The sequence below is a fragment of the Aphidius gifuensis genome, linkage group LG1 (assembly GCF_014905175.1).
Source record: "Aphidius gifuensis isolate YNYX2018 linkage group LG1, ASM1490517v1, whole genome shotgun sequence".
Classification (NCBI taxonomy): Eukaryota; Metazoa; Arthropoda; class Insecta; order Hymenoptera; family Braconidae; genus Aphidius; species Aphidius gifuensis.
Window position 1 is genome coordinate 8935162 of NC_057788.1, and position 21408 is coordinate 8956569.

Genomic DNA, 21408 nt, shown 5'->3' on the forward strand with positions numbered 1-21408 from the left:
ATTTAAATAAAAATTTATTTGAAAATAAATACTTAATTATTGTTTTAGTAATTATCTCACTTGCCGTTTTTGCGATATGTTTTGGACTGTTTGGCTGCACAAATGCAACAAGCTCGAGTAATCATAAAGTGAGTTAGATAGAAAATAATTATTTTAATAATTTGAATATAAAAAAATTTCAACACATTAATTATTAATACTTATGATGTTTTCAGGGTCATAAGCAGAGGCCAAAGTTATCGAAAAATCAAAGTAAGTTATACATTTTTCATTTTGACTTTGAAAAATAACTGATTAATTTTTTTTATATAAATAAAAAATAAAAATTCAATTGGATAAATAATTATAAATAATAATTTTATTATTACTATTTACTATTTGATTTTCTTTTCTAGATATTTCAGATAAGGAAATAAATTTTTTATTAATTGTAAATGCAAGTCAAATTTCAACACTCGAATATTCCACAAAAGATGTAAATTTATCAAAAAATCCAATTGAAATTAAGCATTCAAGATCTTTTAAAATTCATGATAACATTGAAGAAGTGACTTCTTATTGTGCAAATAATAGTATTTTTATTTTGCGATACAGTAATATTTCAAATGGTAAATATAATTTAATTTAAAAAAAAAAAAATAATACTGTCTATTATAAAATAAATGTAATAATTTTGTAAATGTTTTTTTAGTCATAAATAAAACAATTGATGTATTACGCTATAAAGGAAATAATAAATTTGAAAGAACTGTTCAAGTTGTAAAAAACGTCAATGATGTAGTCTCAATCGCATCAGACTACACAACAGGCAAAATATATTGGGCAGAAAATAAAAACAATAATGAATTCTCAATAAAAGTTACAAATGGATCATTTGAAAAAGCAAAATATATTATTCGTCCTAATGATAAAATTTCTATTAAAAATCTTCAAGTTTATCCAAAGCGAAAGTGAGTAGAAAATATAATTAGATCAAAAATTATTTAACAAATTAATTAATTATAATTTCGAAATAGTTATTTACAATAATTTGTTTTTTATCTTAGCAAAATATTTTTTACATCTCATGATCATCTTTGGTATACCTCTTGTTTATCAAATAATACTGTAAGTTTACTATATCCAAATCCAAAAAGAGAACTGGCGATACTTGATTTAACTATTGATTATGTAACTGATAAATTATGCTGGATTACATATTTTAAAAAGAAGTCTTATATATGTAAGTATCTTTTACTAATATAAAAATAAAATTAGAAATTTATTAATTTGTAAAATTTAATTATTTAGATTGTGCTGCTATTGATATTTCTGATCGTCAATTAATTAAAAAAGAAATCGTTTTAATTGATGCAATTCCAAAAGTCGTTAACAATTTAGTAGCATTTAATAATACATTTTATTGGACTACGAACGAGGAAATTGGGTGAGTTGAATTGTTTATTTTTTATTTGATGAAAAAAATGTACTTATTTTTTCCTTTAGAATTATGATATTTATTTATTTTTCAGGCTAAAATTGTATTTTAAAAATGGCAAGGACAAAGCTGTTGAAAAAGCTCATTTATCAGGGGGAAATAAATTATCCTTTATCTCTTCAAATTGTCCATGTGGGTATACAATTCTTTTTAATTTTTATTTTTATTTAGCTAATGTAATTTTTTATTTTTATTTTAGCCAATCTTGTTGATCGTCCAGCTGTCTAAAAAAGAAGACAAGAAAAATAATCAAAAGAAATGTATTCTTCTTCTAATTTAAAATTATCTTTTCGATTACTTTTTAAATTTGTCGATAATAAATTTAAATTTAAATGAAAACAGTGCATATAATTATTATACCCAACCAAATTTATTATTATTTTTTTGCTTTTATTTGTACTAAATTCGTTGATTTTATTCAGTTTATAATTATATACTTTTTTGTTTTTATTCATAACTATCGAAATATATAATCATAAGATTATCTATGTGCCACTTTTAGATATACTTAATGATATTGATGCTTCAAATCACCTGATTATATTGTGGGTTTTTGATTAAAATCATCTGAGTTTTTGACTCACAGATTCAAATTTGACCTTTATATCTCTCCCACCAATAAAACATGAGACGTATATATCAGCAAACCCGGAAGCTTTGTAGTTTATTATTTTAGTTGAACTATATTCAACAAAATGGATATTTCTTTACGAGATGTTTTATTTTTTGTTTGTATTTTTTTGATCAGCCAATTTAATTGTACTTTAGCAGGTAAATTATTATTATTTTTTTTCAATAAAATTGTAATGATAAAATGTAAAATAGATTTAAATTAATATTGATTAAATATATGTTTACTTGAAAATTTAAATTGTATAAATTGTTTTAATAAAATAATTTTTATTTTCATTGATATATATAGAGAATCAATTGATGGCCGAAAATATCACTGAAGAATCCATGACAATTCAGCTAGAGTATGTTATTTATTCAGGACTAAAATTTTGTAAATTACAATTAGAAAATAATGAGGGTAAATATTACGACATAGTTAGATACTACGATGCAACAAGACGTGCATCTTTACTATCAAAAAATGATAATATAGAATGGATTGGAGATGTGGATGAGAGCTGTGCATTTACCATATATCCAAATCGAAAACAGGATACTTTAAAATACAGTTTCATCGACATATATAAGAACATGAGAGTCATTGCATCGTACAACCATGAAGACAAGAAATTAATTCATTTTGATTGTCCTGGAACATATGATAGTACATCTAAAACTTGTGATATAAATTATGTTTTTAATTTATTTTTACCAAACAAAGAGATTACCACTGGAGGCAAAGTAACGAATATTACAAGAAAGGCACCTTATACTAATGATACAATAACAATATATGCTCCTCCTGTACAGTATCGTAAAATTAAAGCATGTTCTTTAAATGTGGAAAAACATTGGCACGAATCTGATGAATCTATTGTGACATATTATAATACAAGTGCTAAGTCAATGATATCACGTGATTATGAATACATTGGTTATAAAGATAATAGCTGCTCATTAAAAATAAATAATCTTAATGTTGCACAAAATAAATTGATGGATAAAAATTTATATATTGTAGTTGATACTGAACCAGCACCTATTCAATATCGCATATTTGATTTAAACTTGGAACATAATCATCGTTATGAATATAATTTTTTTCTTAATCCATTATCATGGTGGAAAAAAAATCATTTTTCCAAAGTTTATTTACGACCAAAATTCAATGCTATCGGTTTATTTTTATCTGTTGAACCTCAATATTTTTAAATTTTATATAAACAATAATTGTATACAAACAAAAACATTGATTGAATTAAATAAAAATAATTAAAAATTTTATTATCATTTAATTTAATTATAAAAATAATTATTTATTGATTTTTTCAAGATCATTTGAGCTAAATATTTTACTACAATTTGGACACTTGAAATTTCTATTTGATAATAAAGATTTTCTACATATAATATGATGACAAGGAAATTTATAATATATTCCATTTTCACAACACAAACAGTTGATGTTATTTTTTGTATTATCACAATCATTATCAACTTTTTTATCTGTAAATCTTTTTAGGCCTGATAATACTGTTTTTAAATTCTCTTCTAAATCATCATCAATTGGAGAATTTACATCTACTTTAATTTGTTTACTCGTAGACGTAGATGATGATGATGGTGATGATGGATTATACGTTAATTTATTTTCTTGATTTTTAACAAAACAATCATCTAATTTATCAAAAGAATTTGTCTTTTGTAATTTTAATACTGTTGTAGAAATTTCTTCAGAATTTTTTCTCTTAAATTCTACTGATTGACCAAGTAACCTGGGTAAAGCTTTAATTTCATCAGCATCACAATTTGCAGTTAAAAATTTGTCAATTCTTGCTTTAATTGTTGGAGAAAAAATTGGTTTATTTGTGTCAGTAAATGGTACACCAGTAAAAGGATCATTTAATTTTCTTCCCCAATTTGCTTCACTTTTTTCATAATTTTCAAGTGTACTTTGATCAATTATTTTACCACTTGGTAGAACAACTGGTTGTTGCATTATAGTGCATGTAATTGGATCCAAAAATTCATCTGGTATATTTAAACCATTTGTTAAATTTCTAGAAAAATATAAATAAAAAAAAAACATTTTAAATTTGTAACATAGTAAATAATTTTAACAATTTTACCTTTTACTTTTTTGAATTTCATTTTCAACATTATTTTCAGTTTTATTTATAATATCATTGGATTTATTATGTTGATTTTTATTTGATTTATTGGCTAATAATTGAATAATATTTTTATAAACTTTGGGATTATTAAAAGATGAAATTTCACCCCAAACTTGAATTTTTCCAATTGCTGGAACTGAATTATTTGTTTTGATAATTCCAATTCTTAGACTTTTAACACGATCAATAATTCCACTATTAATTATCAAAGAATAAAAATTACTTGGTATTGAAAAATTATCATCATCACAATTTCTTCGATAAAATAATAATCCATTTTCATTTTTTTCTGTTAAAAAACCTAGACAAATTTGTGAATAATCATTGTTTGATGTTGATCTTGATGATAATCTAAAACCTGATGATTTTTGAGCTCCAACTGATGGCCATATGATTAGGCAATTATAAAAATAATTGAATGATTACTAATTTATAAAGTTAATACAAATAGTTATTTTAATAGTTATTATTAATGTAATTTAAACCATTCTTGAAATAAGTTCATTTATTTCATCTCCTCGATCACCATAACGTCCACCTTTATTAAAGTGTTTGAGCTTTTCTCTCCAGCCATTTGTTGGTGTGTTTAACTACAATTAACAAAAAAAAAATATCCTCATTATTATTTTATCAATGAAATATATTATTTAAAAAATTGATAGGTAAAAATAATTGTAAATTCCAATACTATGATCAAAGTCTCAGTACAATGATCAACTCTCTGGAATTTTTAATATAAAACAACAAATAATAACAATTAAAACAATTGTTAATATTAAATTTTATATTTACATTAATCTACCACTGACGTAACGCCTTGATGATTAAATTAAAATCAAAACTGCTGACTCGATCTGTGGTATTTTAATTAAATGATAAATTAATTAAAAAATATATTTACCCTAAATGGCCACAAGAAAGTGTTGACTTTTTGGAAATTACTACCAACAGTAAATATTTCATGAACCAAATCTTCAATACATATGATGCCAAATTGACCTAAAAATTAATTTAAAAAATAATAAATATATTGTTATTGTATGCATAAATAAATAATAAAATATAGGCATAATTATTTACCAAGTTTTTCTTCAATAAGAGTGTTTCCATTAATTGGTAAACGTTTTTTATCAACATTTGCAAAACCTCGTTTAAAAATAAGATCACGAACAGACTTGAGATCTGGACATCCCCAGGTAACATATGGCTCAACAACACGTAGCATGTTTACATTGGCTTTTGTTAATAATACAAATCTTCCACTGTTGATTACATTCAGTTTAAGACGATTGAGAATATTATTGACAACTGATGCCATTTTACTTTCTCTGAAAAAAACAAACAAAAAACAAACAATTATTAATTACATCTTGATAAGTATAAATATAATTTTCAAAATATTTACCCTTTTGTTCTGATGACAAATGCAACACGATTATCACCAGTGTTGTGATAATTCGGTCTGACTTTGACCTGGTTTTTTATCCTCCGGCTGTCTCGTTCTTTCAGCCGGAATTCTTTGACAAAAGCTTCCGCACGTTTGAAGTGTGGAGCTTTTTTTTTGTAATTGGCTGCTCTTGCCTATGATAAACAAAAAATAAAAAATATATAAATACCTATAATAATATAACATAATAGTTATCCTATAAAAATAATATAATATAAAAAAAAAATAACCTTTAAGGAAACTTGAATTCTTGTGGATTTGTACTTATTCCGACGAATCCTCCTTTTCAAAACAGCTTCAGGAACTGCTGGAAGTTTTGTTGGTAATTCTGTGTTACTATAACAAAAAAAAAAAACAATAAATAATTAAAAAAACAATTAAACAAATGGATTATTATTTTAAAAAATTGTTAATTTTGAGGTTAATCAATACTCACGTGTCCATTTTGCAATCAATTCTGAACAATTCTGATGTTTGTTTTCTTTCAAATGGCAGCATTGAACAGCATTTTTATTTTTAAGTTGGCAAAGCTTTCTTGTAATATCAAGCTAGGTCAGGTCAAGTTAGGTTGATTTTTTTTATACGTGTAATTAAAAAAAAAAAAAAAATGCGCACGCGTCATCTTTTACTCTATTTTTTTTTTTTTTTTTTATATCTGTTTTGATAACCGAACGAATCATACGATTCTTGGACTGATTGATTGATTGATTCCTCCAATACACGCGGTATAATCATTCGACTCTTACATTAACAATAAAAATAAATAAACAAACAAATACATAAACAAAGTGACAGTATATATATTTAAAAAAAAAAAGAGCAATAGGTATTTATAAAAAAAAAAAAAAAAAATCAAATGTCAATTAACATAAATATAATTACATGCCAATAAAAACAATAAAAAAAAATATATACCTAACATAAAACGACAAAAAAAAAATATTAAATAACTATATATAAATGTTAATGTGATGTGTGTATTTTTGATTCTCGTGACGAATCAATAAATGACAATTTAAAAATAATAAAACAAAAAAAAAATTAAATAAAAACTATATTATTTAAAGTGTTATTGTTATATAATAAATAAAAATTTTTTTTTATAAATTAATTAATAATTAAAATGATGCAATTTTATAAAGATAAAATATTATCACCTGGACAATTAAAAAGATTATCAGAGCATAAATACAGCTGTTCAAGTTCAAGTATATTAGATGAATATTTACAACCATGGTGGAATTGGCTTGTTAGTAAAGTGCCAATATGGCTAGCACCAAATTTAATAACAATACTTGGTCTTATTATAAATATTGGTACAACACTTATTCTCGTATGGTACAGTCCAGATGCTAAAATTGAAGTAAGTATAACCTCTTTAATGCATTGTCTAAATTTTAATATAAATTATTACTAATTAATTAATTAATTTCTTTATTATTATAGCCACCAAGATGGGCTTGTTTTCTATGTGGTCTAGGTTTATTTATTTATCAAAGTTTAGATTCAATTGATGGAAAACAAGCTAGACGAACTGGTACATCAACACCACTTGGTGAATTATTTGATCATGGATGTGATTCAGTATCAACTGGTAAATAATCAATCATTATTAATTAATTATTCAATAATAATAATTAAATCAATATATTGTTTACAGTATTTGTTGCATTGTCTGCTTGTATTGCTGTTCAACTTGGTCATTATCCAACATGGATGTTTTTTCAATGTTTTTGTGCAATGACATTGTTTTATTGTGCACATTGGCAGTCATACGTATCAGGTTATTTTCCATTTATTATTTTTTTATCTTTGTTATTATGTTATTGTTATCGTTATTATACATTCTATCTATTTTTCTTTTAATAATAATATTAATGATGATTATTATTTGCAATTTAGGATCATTGAAATTTGGCAAAATTCATGTAACTGAAGCACCATTTGTCATCATTACAATACACATGATATCAGCATTTTTTGGACCTCAAATATGGACGACAGAGGTTGTATTATTTTTTTATTATTATTTATTAATTTCCTATAATTTATCCTGTATTTTTTAATAAAGTTTTTAAAGTAATAAAAAGTTCTACTATTTATTGTTTTTACGTTTTGTTTTTGTTGATGAATTTTTCCATGTACATGGGTTACCTATTTATCTCGAAAAGCCAAATCAGGATTTTCCTCCCCACTCCAAAATTTTACACTCCACCTATAAATTTATGTTTCAAGTACATAATCATAACAATTCATTTATTTTTGATTATATGTTATTTATTCAATTTGTTTTCTTTAATTATTCAATAATTATTCATCAAAATTACACAAACGATAGAAAATTTTTTACAGTAGTTAATTTCTTTTAATTCAAATTAATTCATCAAAAATTAATTGGTAAGCGAAATCCTTTCGTTAGGCTTTTTTGTTATAGCTTTTAAGTTGTTAAATTAATAATTATTCAAACAAATTTACAAAAATAAAAGAAGGGTTGCCTACGCTATACAAATTTTGCATCGGGCCCTATACTCTATAGGACGAGGTACATATTCTGCACGCCATTTTAATTTCAATAATTAGAGGTATTCAAGAGTCTATCATAGTAGCGTAAATGATAAATTCTATATTATATTTATTAAAAAAAAAAATTATAATAAAAAAAAAATTTTCAAAATTGTGAACAAGTCTCAAAAATCAGGACATTTGACAAATCAGGACCGTATCAGGACAAGCCAAACAAAATCAGGACATGTCCTGCTAAATCAGGACGCATGGTAACCCTACATGTACATCTAGCATGAATAAATAAAAATGTACACGTTTCTTTTCCTCAATCTGTAAACAATGATATTTATTAATTATTTATTTATATTATTATTTAAAAAATTGTAATAAATTACCTTATACAACAATCATAAAAGAGATCCATCAACATGGTTTTTCCAATATCACCATCAGCACCATACAAATACAAACCCTCTGGTGGTTTTTTTGTCTTTTTTTCTTTTCCAACTAATTTATTTAAAAAACTTGGTTTTTCTGCTTTATGCATTAATGCCATCATAAACATTTTGTACAACACGCATTTGATATTCATCCTCAATAAGTTGTTTATTTTTTATATTTTTTTTAAAAACTTCAATTAGACTATTATTATTTCTTATGTCAACTTTGGCATCACATGTAATCGAAATAAAATTTATTTGGAATAATCTTTTTAATAAAAAATTATCTATTTAACATTAAATTTTCCTTATCCATTGCTACTTCTTGGTATTGTTTTATTAAAATGTATTTGCTTCAATTTCATTTGTTAAATAAATAATGTATATTATTGAGTTGGATTATTTTTTACAACATAAAGGAATACCTAACTGAGCCACACAAATAAAAAAAATGTAAACAAAATACCATGTGACTTCGGATCTTGATGAGACTAGCGCCGTCACTGGCGATAATGTGTACTGACTTGCTCCATTCTGTGAGCTTCAGTGAAATTCGAGAGATTACCCTCCTTATACACCTCCATGCTTTCTTGTAATGTCAAGCTAGGTCAGATCAAGTTAGGTTGATTTTTTTTTTTTATACGTGTAATCAAAAAAAAAAAAAAAAATGCGCACGCGTCATCTTTTACTCTATTTTTTTTTTTTTTTTTTTTTTATATCTGTTTTGATAACCGAACGAATCATACGATTCTTGGATTGATTGATTGATTGATTCCTCCAATACACGCGGTATAATCATTCGACTCTTACATTAACAATAAAAATAAATAAACAAACAAATACATAAACAAAGTGACAGTATATATATTTTAAAAAAAAAAGAGTAATAGGTATTTATAAAAAAAAAAAAAAAAATCAAATGTCAATTAACATAAATATAATTACATGCCAATAAAAACAATAAAAAAAATATATACCTAACATAAAACGACAAAAAAAAAATATTAAATAACTATATATAAATGTTAATGTGATGTGTGTATTTTTAATTCTCGTGACGAATCAATAAATGACAATTTAAAAATAATAAAACAAAAAAAAATAAATAAATAAAAACTATATTATTTAAAGTGTTATTGTTATATAATAAATAAAAATTTTTTTTTATAAATTAATTAATAATTAAAATGATGCAATTTTATAAGGATAAAATATTATCACCTGGACAATTAAAAAGATTATCAGAGCATAAATACAGCTGTTCAAGTTCAAGTATATTAGATGAATATTTACAACCATGGTGGAATTGGCTTGTTAGTAAAGTGTTACTATGTAGCACCAAATTTAATAACAATACTTGGTCTTATTATAAATATTGGTACAACACTTATTCTCGTATGGTACAGTCCAGATGCTAAAATTGAAGTAAGTATAACCTCTTTAATGCATTGTCTAAATTTTAATATAAATTATTACTAATTAATTAATTAATTTCTTTATTATTATAGCCACCAAGATGGGCTTGTTTTCTATGTGGTCTAGGTTTATTTATTTATCAAAGTTTAGATTCAATTGATGGAAAACAAGCTAGACGAACTGGTACATCAACACCACTTGGTGAATTATTTGATCATGGATGTGATTCAGTATCAACTGGTAAATAATCAATCATTATTAATTAACTATTTAATAATAATAATTAAATCAATATATTGTTTACAGTATTTGTTGCATTGTCTGCTTGTATTGCTGTTCAACTTGGTCATTATCCAACATGGATGTTTTTTCAATGTTTTTGTGCAATGACATTGTTTTATTGTGCACATTGGCAGTCATACGTATCAGGTTATTTTCCATTTATTATTTTTTTTTATCTTTGTTATTATGTTATTGTTATCGTTATTATACATTCTATCTATTTTTTCTTTTTAATAATAATATTAATGATGATTATTATTTGCAATTTAGGATCATTGAAATTTGGTAAAATTGATGTAACTGAAGCACAATTTGTCATCATTACAATACACATGATATCAGCATTTTTTGGACCTCAAATATGGACGACAGAGGTTGTATTATTTTTTATTATTATTTATTAATTTCCTATAATTTATCCTGTATTTTTTTATGTTTTTAATTTTTTAAATTTCGATAAGACACAATGCACTTTTATTATTTTTTTTTTTAAAATCGTTGATAGGGTTAATTTGTTAGGTATCAAATGGGTTTCAATTATTTATATTTTGTGTAAAATAGGCGTATTTTTTTATTGTTTAAAAAAATTTTTTACAGATACCTTTGATTGAGGGTTTTGAGTTGAAATATTTTATAGGCGTTATGACAGCTGTTTGTGCTGTAACGAGTTTTTATTCAATGTTTTCGGTGATATTAACTGGTGGTGTTGGCAGAAACGGTTCAACCGTAGCTGTAAGTTTAAATAGATAAACAAAAAAAAAAAAATTAAAAATACGTAAAAAACGTAATACAGCTAATAATTAAATGAAATTATTGGTATTTCTATTTTATTGGGTTTCTAGCATGGCATGAGGAAAACAATAAAAAAATTAATAACTATAAACAGAAAATAATATATATAAAATTGCAACTTAATTATTTAAAATTAACAAATTAATTATTATTTTATCTGTTTATTCATCAGACAGAATAAAATCAATATTGTAAAGTTTTTTTTTTTGGAGCTTTGGCATTTATTTGTTCATTTTTTTTCTATCGATATTTTATGTCATTATTATTTCGAATCATTTGGCAATTTTTTTTTTTTTCCATCAGTGTATCGTTAATTTTATTTAATTGATTCTTTGGATTAGTTTATTCGTGAAGTTTATTTTCGAAATTTTTTCGGTTGGCAAAACGAAATATATTTGATGAATACGTTTGAATAATTGTTGAATCATTGTGTGGTATAAATGAATTATCAAAATTAATTAACTAAAAAAAGAAAATAATAATCGTGTCTTATTTTATTGATAAATTTAGATTGAAAATTAAAATACTGGTTATTTTTTAAAATGTTATTTAGCCAGTTGTTTAAAATATTATTTGTCTGTAGATATTGGGAATTGGTTCAGTATCACAAATCATGTCAGGAACATTTTATGCTGGCTTCATATTTGTATTCTGCCAATTCATTAAAGTATTTTCATCGGGTGGTATTGGAAAAAATGGCTCAACAATAGCCGTAAGTTTAAAGAAATATGAAGAAAGAGAAAAATAATTTTGTTTAATATATTTTTTCCTGCAATGGCATGTAAAACAAAAAGAAAATTAAAATTGTTTAACTTTTTTGTCTATCATCTTTCTCTTTCTCTTTTCTTTACTCGTAACTAAATTTAAAAAAAAAACAAACAAATTATTTAATTAATTTGTTTGATTAATACCAATAAATAAAAATTACTCGATAAATTTTTTTTTATCATATTTATCAGAGTCACAATATGCATACAAAAAAAAAAAAAAATCATCACACACAGCTTATCCGATTATTTTTAATTTTCATTTCCCGTTGATGTTGTTATTGCTGTTGTTAAAATAAATAAAAATAAATAAATTTTACTAACATTTAGATGGTATATTTTCATATGTAAAATAGTTGCCATTAATTGGTACTGAGGTGAAGGTCTTATCATTGTGGGGAGCTGTGGGAATTTCAGTATTACTTGCGCGAAGCAGTATTTCCGTCATTCTTGCCGGTGGTGTCGGAAAAAATGGTTCGACTGTTGCTGTAAGTTTAATTAACAAAAAAAAAAAAGGATAAAAAAATATAAACTCAATTTAAGTACCACTAGAAATGAGAATCTCTGTAGAATGATAATTTAAAGAAAAAAAAAAAATTAGAAAAAGCATTTATCATGGGATTAAACAAAAAAAAAAAAAATTTCTAACTAATTATACTTAATTAAGCTTAATGATTGTTGGTTTTTCTTTAATTTTATTTTCATTATATGTTGTTTTGCTTTTGCTTATTGCATTTTAATTTTATTTGCATGTATTAATTATTTATTTGCATGTTAATTGCTTTATTTGTTTTCGCATATTTTAATGGATACTTTTTTAATTTTGTTTTTTTTTTCTTTGTATTTTATTTAAAGGGAACATCAGTACTATCACCAGTAATACCATTCAGTCTTGTTGTTGTACCGGCTTTTATAATTTATAGAAAAAGTGTACAACATGTTTATGAGTATCATCCAGCATTGTATATAATGTCATTTGGAATGGTTGCTGCCAAAGTTACAAATCGTTTAGTTGTAAGTAAATTTGTTTTTTTTTAAATAATATTTGTTTAATGATTTAATTGTGTTGTTAATTAATTTTACAGGTTGCACATATGACTAAAAATGAAATGGAATATCTTGATACTGCTCTCATTGGACCCTGTATGCTATTTTTAAATCAATATTTTAATTTTTTCATTGATGAATATTATGTACTCTGGTTGTGTTTTGTAAGTATATTTGTTTGTTGATATTTTATATTGTTTTTATTATTTATTTAATTATTTATTTGGTATTTTAGATTTGGGTGACATTTGATTTTTTGAGATACTGTGCTCAAGTTTGCCTGGAAATTTGTGATCATATGAAAATTAATTTATTCAGAATACCATATGCTGGTGATAATACAAACGAAAAAAATGGTAATTCATCAAGAATATTACGTCCAAGACCAGCAAAAAAACACCACTGATTAAAAAATAAAAATTAAAAAAAATTGTACAGTTTTAAGTATATTTTTTTTCTTCATTAATTTTGTTTGTTTTAATATTTATTTATTCAATTTTAAATTGGCTCTATAAATGAAGATAAAAAAACAAAAAAAAAATATATTCAAAAGTAAAAAAAAAAAAATTCCAATAGTGTCAATGACAAACTGCGATAAAAAATAAAAAACTAGCAATTGTAATTATAAAAGCAGTTGATACTACAATTAAATTGATAAGGAAAATAAAAAAAAAAAATAAAAAATAATACATCCAAATAAATATTGTATACTATTTTAATTTTATATTTGTATTTTATATGATGTAAAAGAAAAAAGAAAAAACAATTCGATAAATTATTATGAAATATTGCTATTTTGTTAAATTTTTTTTATTAATTATTAATAGATTTAACAATTGTCATGTTGTTTTATAAATTCACGACTAACAATACACTTGGTCATGTAACAATTACAGGGTATATCATGCTCAGCATCATCTGGATCAATTACTTCAAGTTCTAAATTATACCATCTTGGTTTTAATTGATCTTTTTTCATTGTTATTTTAACTGCAACTGGTTCATTAGCTTCAACATCATGTGATTGTGGTAATGCTATAACTGTTTGTTTCCAGTGTGTTGGTTTATTAAATGGTGATGTTGATAATTCACAACCTGGAAATTCAACATCAAACCACAAACAAATACCTTGATACTTGCCATTTTTATTACATGAAAAAACAAGTTCTTGACCACCAACAACATCAATTTCATCAGCAGTTATTGTTGCAATATCAATCCAAGCAAGAACTTTTGAATCACCAAGTAAATTATTTTTATCTACAAGCATTACTTCTGGTTTTGATGATTTACCTTGTCTCAATCCTTCACCAACACATCTAAATTAAAAATACCAATAATTAAACATTGTTTTTTTTGTTGTTTAATATTAAATTATACATACGTCATTTTAACATCATAAACATTGTCCCAAAAATCAAATAATTCTGGTACTTGACATGGTGCTGCATGAATTGTTGCAACAGATGGAAATAATTGTCCATCTTTTTTTAAAAATCTATCTCTTGCAATTAATATTGTATTTAACATTCCTTCATGAAGCAAATAAAAACCCATCCATTCTGATATTATAATATCAACTGGCTCAATTGAATCAACTTCAATATTTTCAAGTTTATTTTCAATAACTTGAATTTTATCTGTCAGCTCATTTTCAGCAATGACTTTTGTAATCATTTTTGATAAACCACTTGCTTCAACAGAGTACACTTTTTTAGCTCCATTTTTAGCACAAAAAATTGACAATATTCCTGTTGATATTTATAAAATTATTAATCACAAATTTTTGTTAATATATTTTATTTATTTATTTGTTTACATACAACTTACCAGTTCCAGCACCAACATCCATTACAATTTTATTTTCAAATAAATGTTTGTTATTAAATATTGCATTTTTATATGCTTCCATTCGTGGAACATCATTTAGCATTAATCTATGAACCTGATATAATTAACATTAAATTTATAAATTTTTTTTGTGTATTGTTGTTAAACCACATGGTGTGTTTACAATTTACAGGTTATGTTTCGAATATTTGTTTTTAAATATCAAATTTTAAGGAAATTTATTATAAAACTTACATCAATTTCTTCATAACTATCAAAGTAATCCTCGGATATTTCCATTTCTTTTTTTTAAATATTTTAAATATTTATAATGTCAATTTTTATAAATGACACGTGTTTTTTTTGAGTTGTTGACAACACTGTGCCGGTTGTCGCGACAGCGCGACTATTTGATTGACCTTGACTTTATATATGATTTTTAAGAAATTTTTTTCATGATCTTCTAGAAGGTAATCGTGACCAAACCGCTTTGAAATTTAATATAAATTGTTGAATTAATTATATAAATATATATTTTTAAAATATTTTAAAATTTTCCCCGCTATTTCTCCGTCGAAAAAACGCGAAGATTTTATCAGCATTTTCTCCGTGATAGACCAAATGATTTGAGAGATAGAAAAAGAGGAAAAATATTAAATTAATCGATTTTTTATGCAGACAAAATGATTGCAGATAAATATATTATAATTATAACAAATAAATTAAAGTGTATTATTTTATTCAAGTGGTACATTTTTAAATTTTATTCTATCTCTATAATACACCACTTACATTCAGCTACATTTATTTGATTTTTTCTACTATCAAAGTACATAATTACTTACTTCTAATTACATCTAAAAAAAAACAGTGGCAATTTATTGACAGTCAACCTAAACGAGGAACTCTAAATGATAATTTTTCCACAAATTTTCTCACTATAAATTCACGATCAGTATTATCATTTAGTAAATTTTCAATATCATAAATTGATAAACTAAATGAATCTTCATTACATGAGTCTTTATGCGGTTGATTATTAATACAATTGTCAAATTTAATATTTGTAAAAGTTACAGATTTTCGTAATTCATTCATTTCTTCTTGAAGACACTTGTCAACAGAACTAAATTCCGAGTCAATATGTAGCTTAAATAATTTCATTGTAGTTTGATACAAATTATTGTATTTTTCATTTTTATTTTTAATCATATCAATGCATTCTAAAATATATTCTGTTGTTGGATTTCCTTGATAACAATTGCCAAATGACGACATAATATTATTGTCCTAAATATTTAAATTAAATTTCAAATCATCAAAAATACAATAAACAATTTAAACAATTATTATTTAATTAATTACCTTTATTGTTGACTGAACAAATTTTTCAAAATCAAGTGATTGTCTTACATAACACTGATTACTATCACTCAATGTTTTTTCAATTGCTGAACTAATATCTTTAACTGCCAGGGTCAAACAACAATTGACATTTTTTTCTTCATCTTTGTTACTAACATCAACGAAATCCTCATAATTTGCAACATTATCTCTTGAAATTTCACGTAAATAATTCCAATGTGTTGATTTAATTATTTCTATTATATTTTTTTGAATTTCATTAAGACCATTTAGAGTTTTACAATTATCAATATCAATTTCGATTGTCTAAAAAAGATATAATTTATTAAATTATATTTGAATAAATCCGAGGGGTAAGTCACTCCAAAATTTAGTGTACACCAGATTACAGATATTACCAGTAATCATGTAATCTTTCCAATGATTACACAAGATTACTTTTTTTGTAATCACGAAGAATCCCAGTAATTTTTTATGATTACACTTAAAATTCAAAGATTTTAAAAAGATTACACGAGATTATTGAAGATTACACCAGATTACAGATTACCTGTAATCATGCAATATTTCTAATGATTACACAAGATTACTTTTTTTTTTTGGTAATCACAAAGATTCCCTGTAATCTTTTATGATTACACTTAAAATTCAAAAAAGAAAAAAAAAATAATGAAAAACTAATAAAAAAAAAAAAAAATTAGCATACTATACATGTGCATGTATACATTTGAAGACAGAGAAGGGAAGATTAGTGAGATTTTCTGTAATCATGTCAAGATTACAAGAAATTTTCGCAGATTACAGATATACGACGTAAGATTACTGGTGATTACATAAAATTTTTGAAGATTATTGATGATTATAAAAGATTACAAGAGTACCTTAGATTACATCGATTACACGATTTTTTCGTAATCATTTCTGTAAGATTACAAGAGATTATTGAAGATTCTCCTCTCGATGTACACCAGATTACACAAGTGACTTCCCCCTCGAATAAATCATTGTTTTATAAATAAAATACCTCATTGTTTTGCGATGTTGTATTAATTTCTGTTGAATTTTTTGTAATTGGTTGGATTTTTATACATGATTTTATTTCATTCGTCGTTGAAATTATAGAATTATTCAATGAATTAGTAAAAATATTTAAACAATCATTCAATGAAGGAATAAGATAAGTACTTTCACTTCTTATTTTACTTAGAACATCCAAATAATCATTGTTAATCGCCTCATCATTTCGAGACAGTACATCTTTATCAATGCAATTTATAATATCTTGTATTTTTGTTTTATTGGTAGTACAATATGAAAAATACAATTGTAAATTACTAGACTGTAAATGCAATTAATAAAATTAATATTAAATAATTAATCAATTAAATTATAACAATAATTACCTGAATTTTTGTTTGAATAATATCATTAAAAGATGATATTTGATTTTTCAAACATTCATCTTTGTTTTGTAGTGCTCTTATAAATCCACGAATAACAATATGTTTCGAAAATTTAAAACAATTTTCCGAGCCAATTGCTGTTGTCATTTCACGAAGATCCGTACTAATTGTGTTATAATTTTCTCGTAAATAAGCCCATTGTTTTATTGCAATTTTATTCAATTTAAGTGCATGATTGTGATGAAGATCATATAAATTATGACCATCAACAATTGGCCCTGGCTTTTTAATTCCACCCCATACTCGTCCATCAATCTAATTCGAAAATTTAACTGTTGTTATTATGTAAATTATAATTATAATTTAAACATACCATTATTGTTAATGAAAAAATTAAAATAACACCAAATAATGAATACATTTTATTATTTCAATTGGTCTTTTAAAGAAAAAAAAATTACGCGATACTGTTAAAATTATAATTCAGTCTGATAAGTAACATTATCAAATTCTTTTTAAAGAATATTCATGACCTCAAATACGAGGACTAAAATATAATTTTTTTTTTTTGATTCTAAAAATAATTATCTTGTTGGTTTACTCTGTTTTAAATTTTTTATTAATCATTGCATAATTTGTTTGATTAAAATTTAAACCAGACATACTCGTGTTATGATGATGATTAAAAATAATAACAGTATATGTTTTATCATGAACTTGTTATACTTTGTTACTTCATAATATTTTATATTTTAAAAAATTATTTATACCATTGGTTTATTTATTTTATCTAGCATTTTATCACTTGGTTTTCGTGATATTATTGGTCACTTAATATTGCCTCAGTTATTTATCAAATGAAGATAAAAATTAAATAAAATTTCATTATATTTTGTGTCAGTTGACGAGTTAATATCTAACGGAAAAATTTAGTATTTTTTTTCTAATATTTTATATGTTTATAGTTCCAAGAAAGTAGTGTTGCAAAAAAATTATTTTTTTTTTTTTTGAAAAAAGTTAAAGGCCAATTGTGATAACTGAAAAAATAAATATGGAAAAAATATTAAAAATTAAACAAGTTGATGAATTGACGGATGAAAAATTTACGTTATTATTTTTGAATATTATTGAACATTGTCCAGAAGCTACTGAAGCAGTTGTTGCAAAAAGACCATTTTTTAAGGTTGAAAATTTGATAAATTCATACTGGCAATATCTTGATGAACTTGATGAAAATGGTTAGTGTTTTTAGCTGATTTTTTTTCCTAGATTTATAGTTAAATTTTTCATAAAATAAATTAATTACAGGTAGAATAAATATTTTAAAAAGTCATCCAGATCTTGGATGTAAAAAAGACGAAATAAAATTAACAAATGAATCACAATTTGAACAAGTCTCTGCTGGTATTGAAAAAGCTGATAAAACTGATAAAGAAATTCTTCAGGATTACAATAAATTGTAATGAAAATTTATTTTTATAAATTATTTTTAAATTTATTAATTATTTTTATATTATTTTTTAGATACAAAGAAAAATTTACATTTCCATTTGTCATTTGTGCAAGACAAAATATGGTAAAGGATATATTAAAAGCAATTAAAATGAGATTAAAAAATTCAAAAATTGAAGAAATTAAAAATGGAATTGAAGAAGTTAAAAAAATTGGAAAACTCAGAATAATGGATATAGTTTTATCAGATTAATTTTTTTTAAATTTAAATAAATTTTTTTCTAACGAAATAATTTTACTAGCTACTGGTGATACGAGCTGGTACTTCGAAACAAGTTACAGCATCGTTTTTTTCTTTTAAAGCCCAATAAACAGTCAATGAAATCTGAAATAATAAACAAAAAAAAAAACGACAATTAATGTTTGAAAAAAAATATTAAAATACAAATGATAGAAAATAAAAAATATACCTCTGGATAGATTAAATAAATTGGAAAACTATTTCTATAAATGTATGTGTTGTATGCTGCCAATTGACATCCAGCTGGTGTACCATCAATATTATAAATTTCTTTACATGCACTATATCCATTGACACCTATAAATGGCAATGGCAATCCATTTATTGTTGCATACACTGATGTTACTAAATCCTTAACATTTCTTGTTGGAATAAATACTTGTTCAATATGAACTGTTGTACTTTTTTTCAATAGACAAGGCAGCTCAATATTACAATTGGATACATCGACTGATTTAATAGTATCAAAACTCAATTTCGATTCTGAAATAATAATAAAAAATAAAAACGAAATTGTAATTATTTATTATATAAAATATACCAAGGATAAAAACTACTCATTTCTATGATTATTTATGACGTAATAATTTAGTAAAATACTTTATAACAATTTGAGATAATTTATATGAATTTCGATTTCGAATTTATTATTTTTCTAATGTTTTAAATTAATTTCTATCACTTTATTTGTAAATTTATTCTATTTATTTTCCATCAGGTTCATGTGAAGATATATATTTAAATTTTAAATTAATTTCACAATAATTTTATCACTTTTATGAGGCACAAAAAACACTATCTCAGTAGTTAATTTGATTTATCTAACACACAAAAAAAATATCATTTTAGCACATGTAAAAATTTGAAAAAAAAAATTTTAATAATCAATCAATATTTGTCAAGCATTATCGATCTTTTAAAAAATATTTGTGATATTATTTTTGATGATTTTTCAATTGAATAAAAATATATGATTAATTAATTAATACACAAACCAGTTTTGCATTGTTGAACAGGTGTGGATTCAATACAACAACTTAATGATAAAAAAAAAATTACGAAAAGAAGATTAATATTAATCGACATTTTGCAATAATAAAATATTTAATTTAAAAAATCACAGAGATGTGTTCTGTCTTGTGATGGACTTTCAACTGACGAATGAGAATCCGATGCTTTTTATACAATCATCCAGCTAATAGAAAAAAAGAAAAAAAAAAAAAGGAAATGAGAAAAAAAATAACAGACGCTAATTTATCATATCGAAAGACAGTTTCTGTTTATTTAATAAACCCAAGGATAAAAGAAAAATAAACTCCATATGGAAAAAATATCAGATAGATTTGTTTAAAAAAGAAAATCCTATTATCTTTTTTTTTTTTTTTTTCTTTCCTTTTTTGGAAAAGATTATTCTTAATCGCATTAACACACATTTCGAATTTCAGATAAACCTAAAGAAACAAAAAATAAAAGATTAAATAATATAGTAAAATGTTTCTTTATATAATTTTTTTTTTTTTCTAAATATATTTAAAAATTAAATTTATTTATTCAAATAAATTTTTAACACATTTATCATATCTGAAAAAAATTTTAAATTACATTATAATAAAAGATAAACAAGTTTTTTTTATTTCTTAATTATTAACTTATATTTATCACTTAAAATTTAAAATAAAATATTAAAATTACATTATAAAATTTTATGTCATATATGTGCATTTTAAATTTATTATTTGTTTTATTTTTAAATCATTATACTTTTAATTTCCATTGTTATGATTTTTCATTTTATTTTCAATCTTTAAATAAATGCCACATTTTACTTTTTTCTAACATTCATTTATAATTATATTTAAAATGTAGCTGCATCCTCCTTATACTTTAATTATTTTTAAGCTATTCATTTATTAATAACAATATATAACAATTGGAAAATAATCATCTCCAGCGCATAAAAATTTCCAACAATTGGAAAATAATATTGGCAGAAAATATTGAAATAAATTATTGCTTAAAATATCCCAAGTGTATCACAACGAATTGCACCATTTGACATTTAAATTAGGAGGAAAAAATAATGATACATTTATTT

The 21408-nt window shown here is 23.7% G+C and overlaps 6 protein-coding genes and 1 pseudogene across 6 annotated transcripts; 3 read left to right on the forward strand and 4 right to left on the reverse strand.

Moving 5' to 3' along the window:
- Positions 1-3274: 3274 nt before the first annotated feature.
- Positions 3275-4658, reverse strand: LOC122847653 (RING finger protein 37; the record flags this gene model as incomplete). Its single annotated transcript, XM_044145461.1, has 2 exons — positions 3275-4152; positions 4222-4658. Coding segments are annotated over 2 exons (1185 nt in total), but the record flags the coding sequence as incomplete, so codon positions are not given.
- A 14-nt stretch (positions 4659-4672) lies between these two features.
- On the reverse strand, positions 4673-7065 carry LOC122847655 (60S ribosomal protein L7-like). The gene is made up of 6 exons (XM_044145463.1): positions 6150-7065; positions 5944-6049; positions 5672-5847; positions 5347-5594; positions 5168-5265; positions 4673-4856 (listed from the first exon to the last, which is right to left on the reverse strand). Exons 1-6 carry the CDS (start codon positions 6209-6211, stop codon positions 4746-4748), a joined length of 801 nt encoding a protein of 266 aa, XP_044001398.1. The 5' UTR covers positions 6212-7065; the 3' UTR covers positions 4673-4745.
- LOC122848893 (choline/ethanolaminephosphotransferase 1-like) lies at positions 6685-7315 on the forward strand. Its single transcript, XM_044147731.1, has 3 exons — positions 6685-6688; positions 6856-7076; positions 7160-7315. The coding sequence occupies exons 1-3, from the start codon at positions 6685-6687 to the stop codon at positions 7313-7315; spliced, it is 381 nt and encodes a 126-aa protein (XP_044003666.1).
- A 2070-nt stretch (positions 7316-9385) lies between these two features.
- LOC122847654 lies at positions 9386-13663 on the forward strand (annotated as a pseudogene).
- Positions 13664-13761: 98 nt separating this feature from the next.
- Positions 13762-15165, reverse strand: LOC122847656 (probable protein arginine N-methyltransferase 6). Its single transcript, XM_044145464.1, has 4 exons — positions 15048-15165; positions 14793-14907; positions 14347-14713; positions 13762-14281 (listed from the first exon to the last, which is right to left on the reverse strand). Exons 1-4 carry the CDS (start codon positions 15090-15092, stop codon positions 13792-13794), a joined length of 1017 nt encoding a protein of 338 aa, XP_044001399.1. The 5' UTR covers positions 15093-15165; the 3' UTR covers positions 13762-13791.
- A 3446-nt stretch (positions 15166-18611) lies between these two features.
- LOC122849705 (2-oxo-4-hydroxy-4-carboxy-5-ureidoimidazoline decarboxylase-like) lies at positions 18612-19265 on the forward strand. The gene is made up of 3 exons (XM_044148894.1): positions 18612-18798; positions 18869-19019; positions 19085-19265. Exons 1-3 carry the CDS (start codon positions 18612-18614, stop codon positions 19263-19265), a joined length of 519 nt encoding a protein of 172 aa, XP_044004829.1.
- On the reverse strand, positions 19029-20469 carry LOC122847657 (ecdysteroid-regulated 16 kDa protein). Its single transcript, XM_044145465.1, has 3 exons — positions 20309-20469; positions 19483-19796; positions 19029-19397 (listed from the first exon to the last, which is right to left on the reverse strand). The coding sequence occupies exons 1-3, from the start codon at positions 20397-20399 to the stop codon at positions 19311-19313; spliced, it is 492 nt and encodes a 163-aa protein (XP_044001400.1). The 5' UTR covers positions 20400-20469; the 3' UTR covers positions 19029-19310.
- Positions 20470-21408: the final 939 nt, after the last annotated feature.

Excerpts from the sequence above, each read along its gene's own strand:
- LOC122847657 (XM_044145465.1), bottom strand. The coding sequence starts at position 20,399 with ATGTCGATTAATATTAATCTTCTTTTCGTAATTTTTTTTTTATCATTA. Across the intron at positions 19,797-20,308 it reads TGTTCAACAATGCAAAACTG|AATCGAAATTGAGTTTTGAT; the intron begins GTTTGTGTATTA and ends TTATTATTTCAG. Across the intron at positions 19,398-19,482 it reads TTTATTTAATCTATCCAGAG|ATTTCATTGACTGTTTATTG; the intron begins GTATATTTTTTA and ends TTATTATTTCAG.
- LOC122847656 (XM_044145464.1), bottom strand. The coding sequence starts at position 15,092 with ATGGAAATATCCGAGGATTACTTTGATAGTTATGAAGAAATTGAT. Across the intron at positions 14,908-15,047 it reads ATAGTTATGAAGAAATTGAT|GTTCATAGATTAATGCTAAA; the intron begins GTAAGTTTTATA and ends TAATTATATCAG. Across the intron at positions 14,714-14,792 it reads GGATGTTGGTGCTGGAACTG|GAATATTGTCAATTTTTTGT; the intron begins GTAAGTTGTATG and ends AAATATCAACAG.
- LOC122847655 (XM_044145463.1), bottom strand. The coding sequence starts at position 6,211 with ATGCTGCCATTTGAAAGAAAACAAACATCAGAATTGTTCAGAATTGAT. Across the intron at positions 5,595-5,671 it reads TTTGTCATCAGAACAAAAGG|AGAAAGTAAAATGGCATCAG; the intron begins GTAAATATTTTG and ends TGTTTTTTTCAG. Across the intron at positions 4,857-5,167 it reads CTTTCTTGTGGCCATTTAGG|TTAAACACACCAACAAATGG; the intron begins GTAAATATATTT and ends TGTTAATTGTAG.
- LOC122849705 (XM_044148894.1), top strand. The coding sequence starts at position 18,612 with ATGGAAAAAATATTAAAAATTAAACAAGTTGATGAATTGACGGATGAA. Across the intron at positions 18,799-18,868 it reads TGATGAACTTGATGAAAATG|GTAGAATAAATATTTTAAAA; the intron begins GTTAGTGTTTTT and ends AATTAATTACAG. Across the intron at positions 19,020-19,084 it reads CTTCAGGATTACAATAAATT|ATACAAAGAAAAATTTACAT; the intron begins GTAATGAAAATT and ends ATTATTTTTTAG.
- LOC122848893 (XM_044147731.1), top strand. Across the intron at positions 7,077-7,159 it reads GTCCAGATGCTAAAATTGAA|CCACCAAGATGGGCTTGTTT; the intron begins GTAAGTATAACC and ends TTATTATTATAG.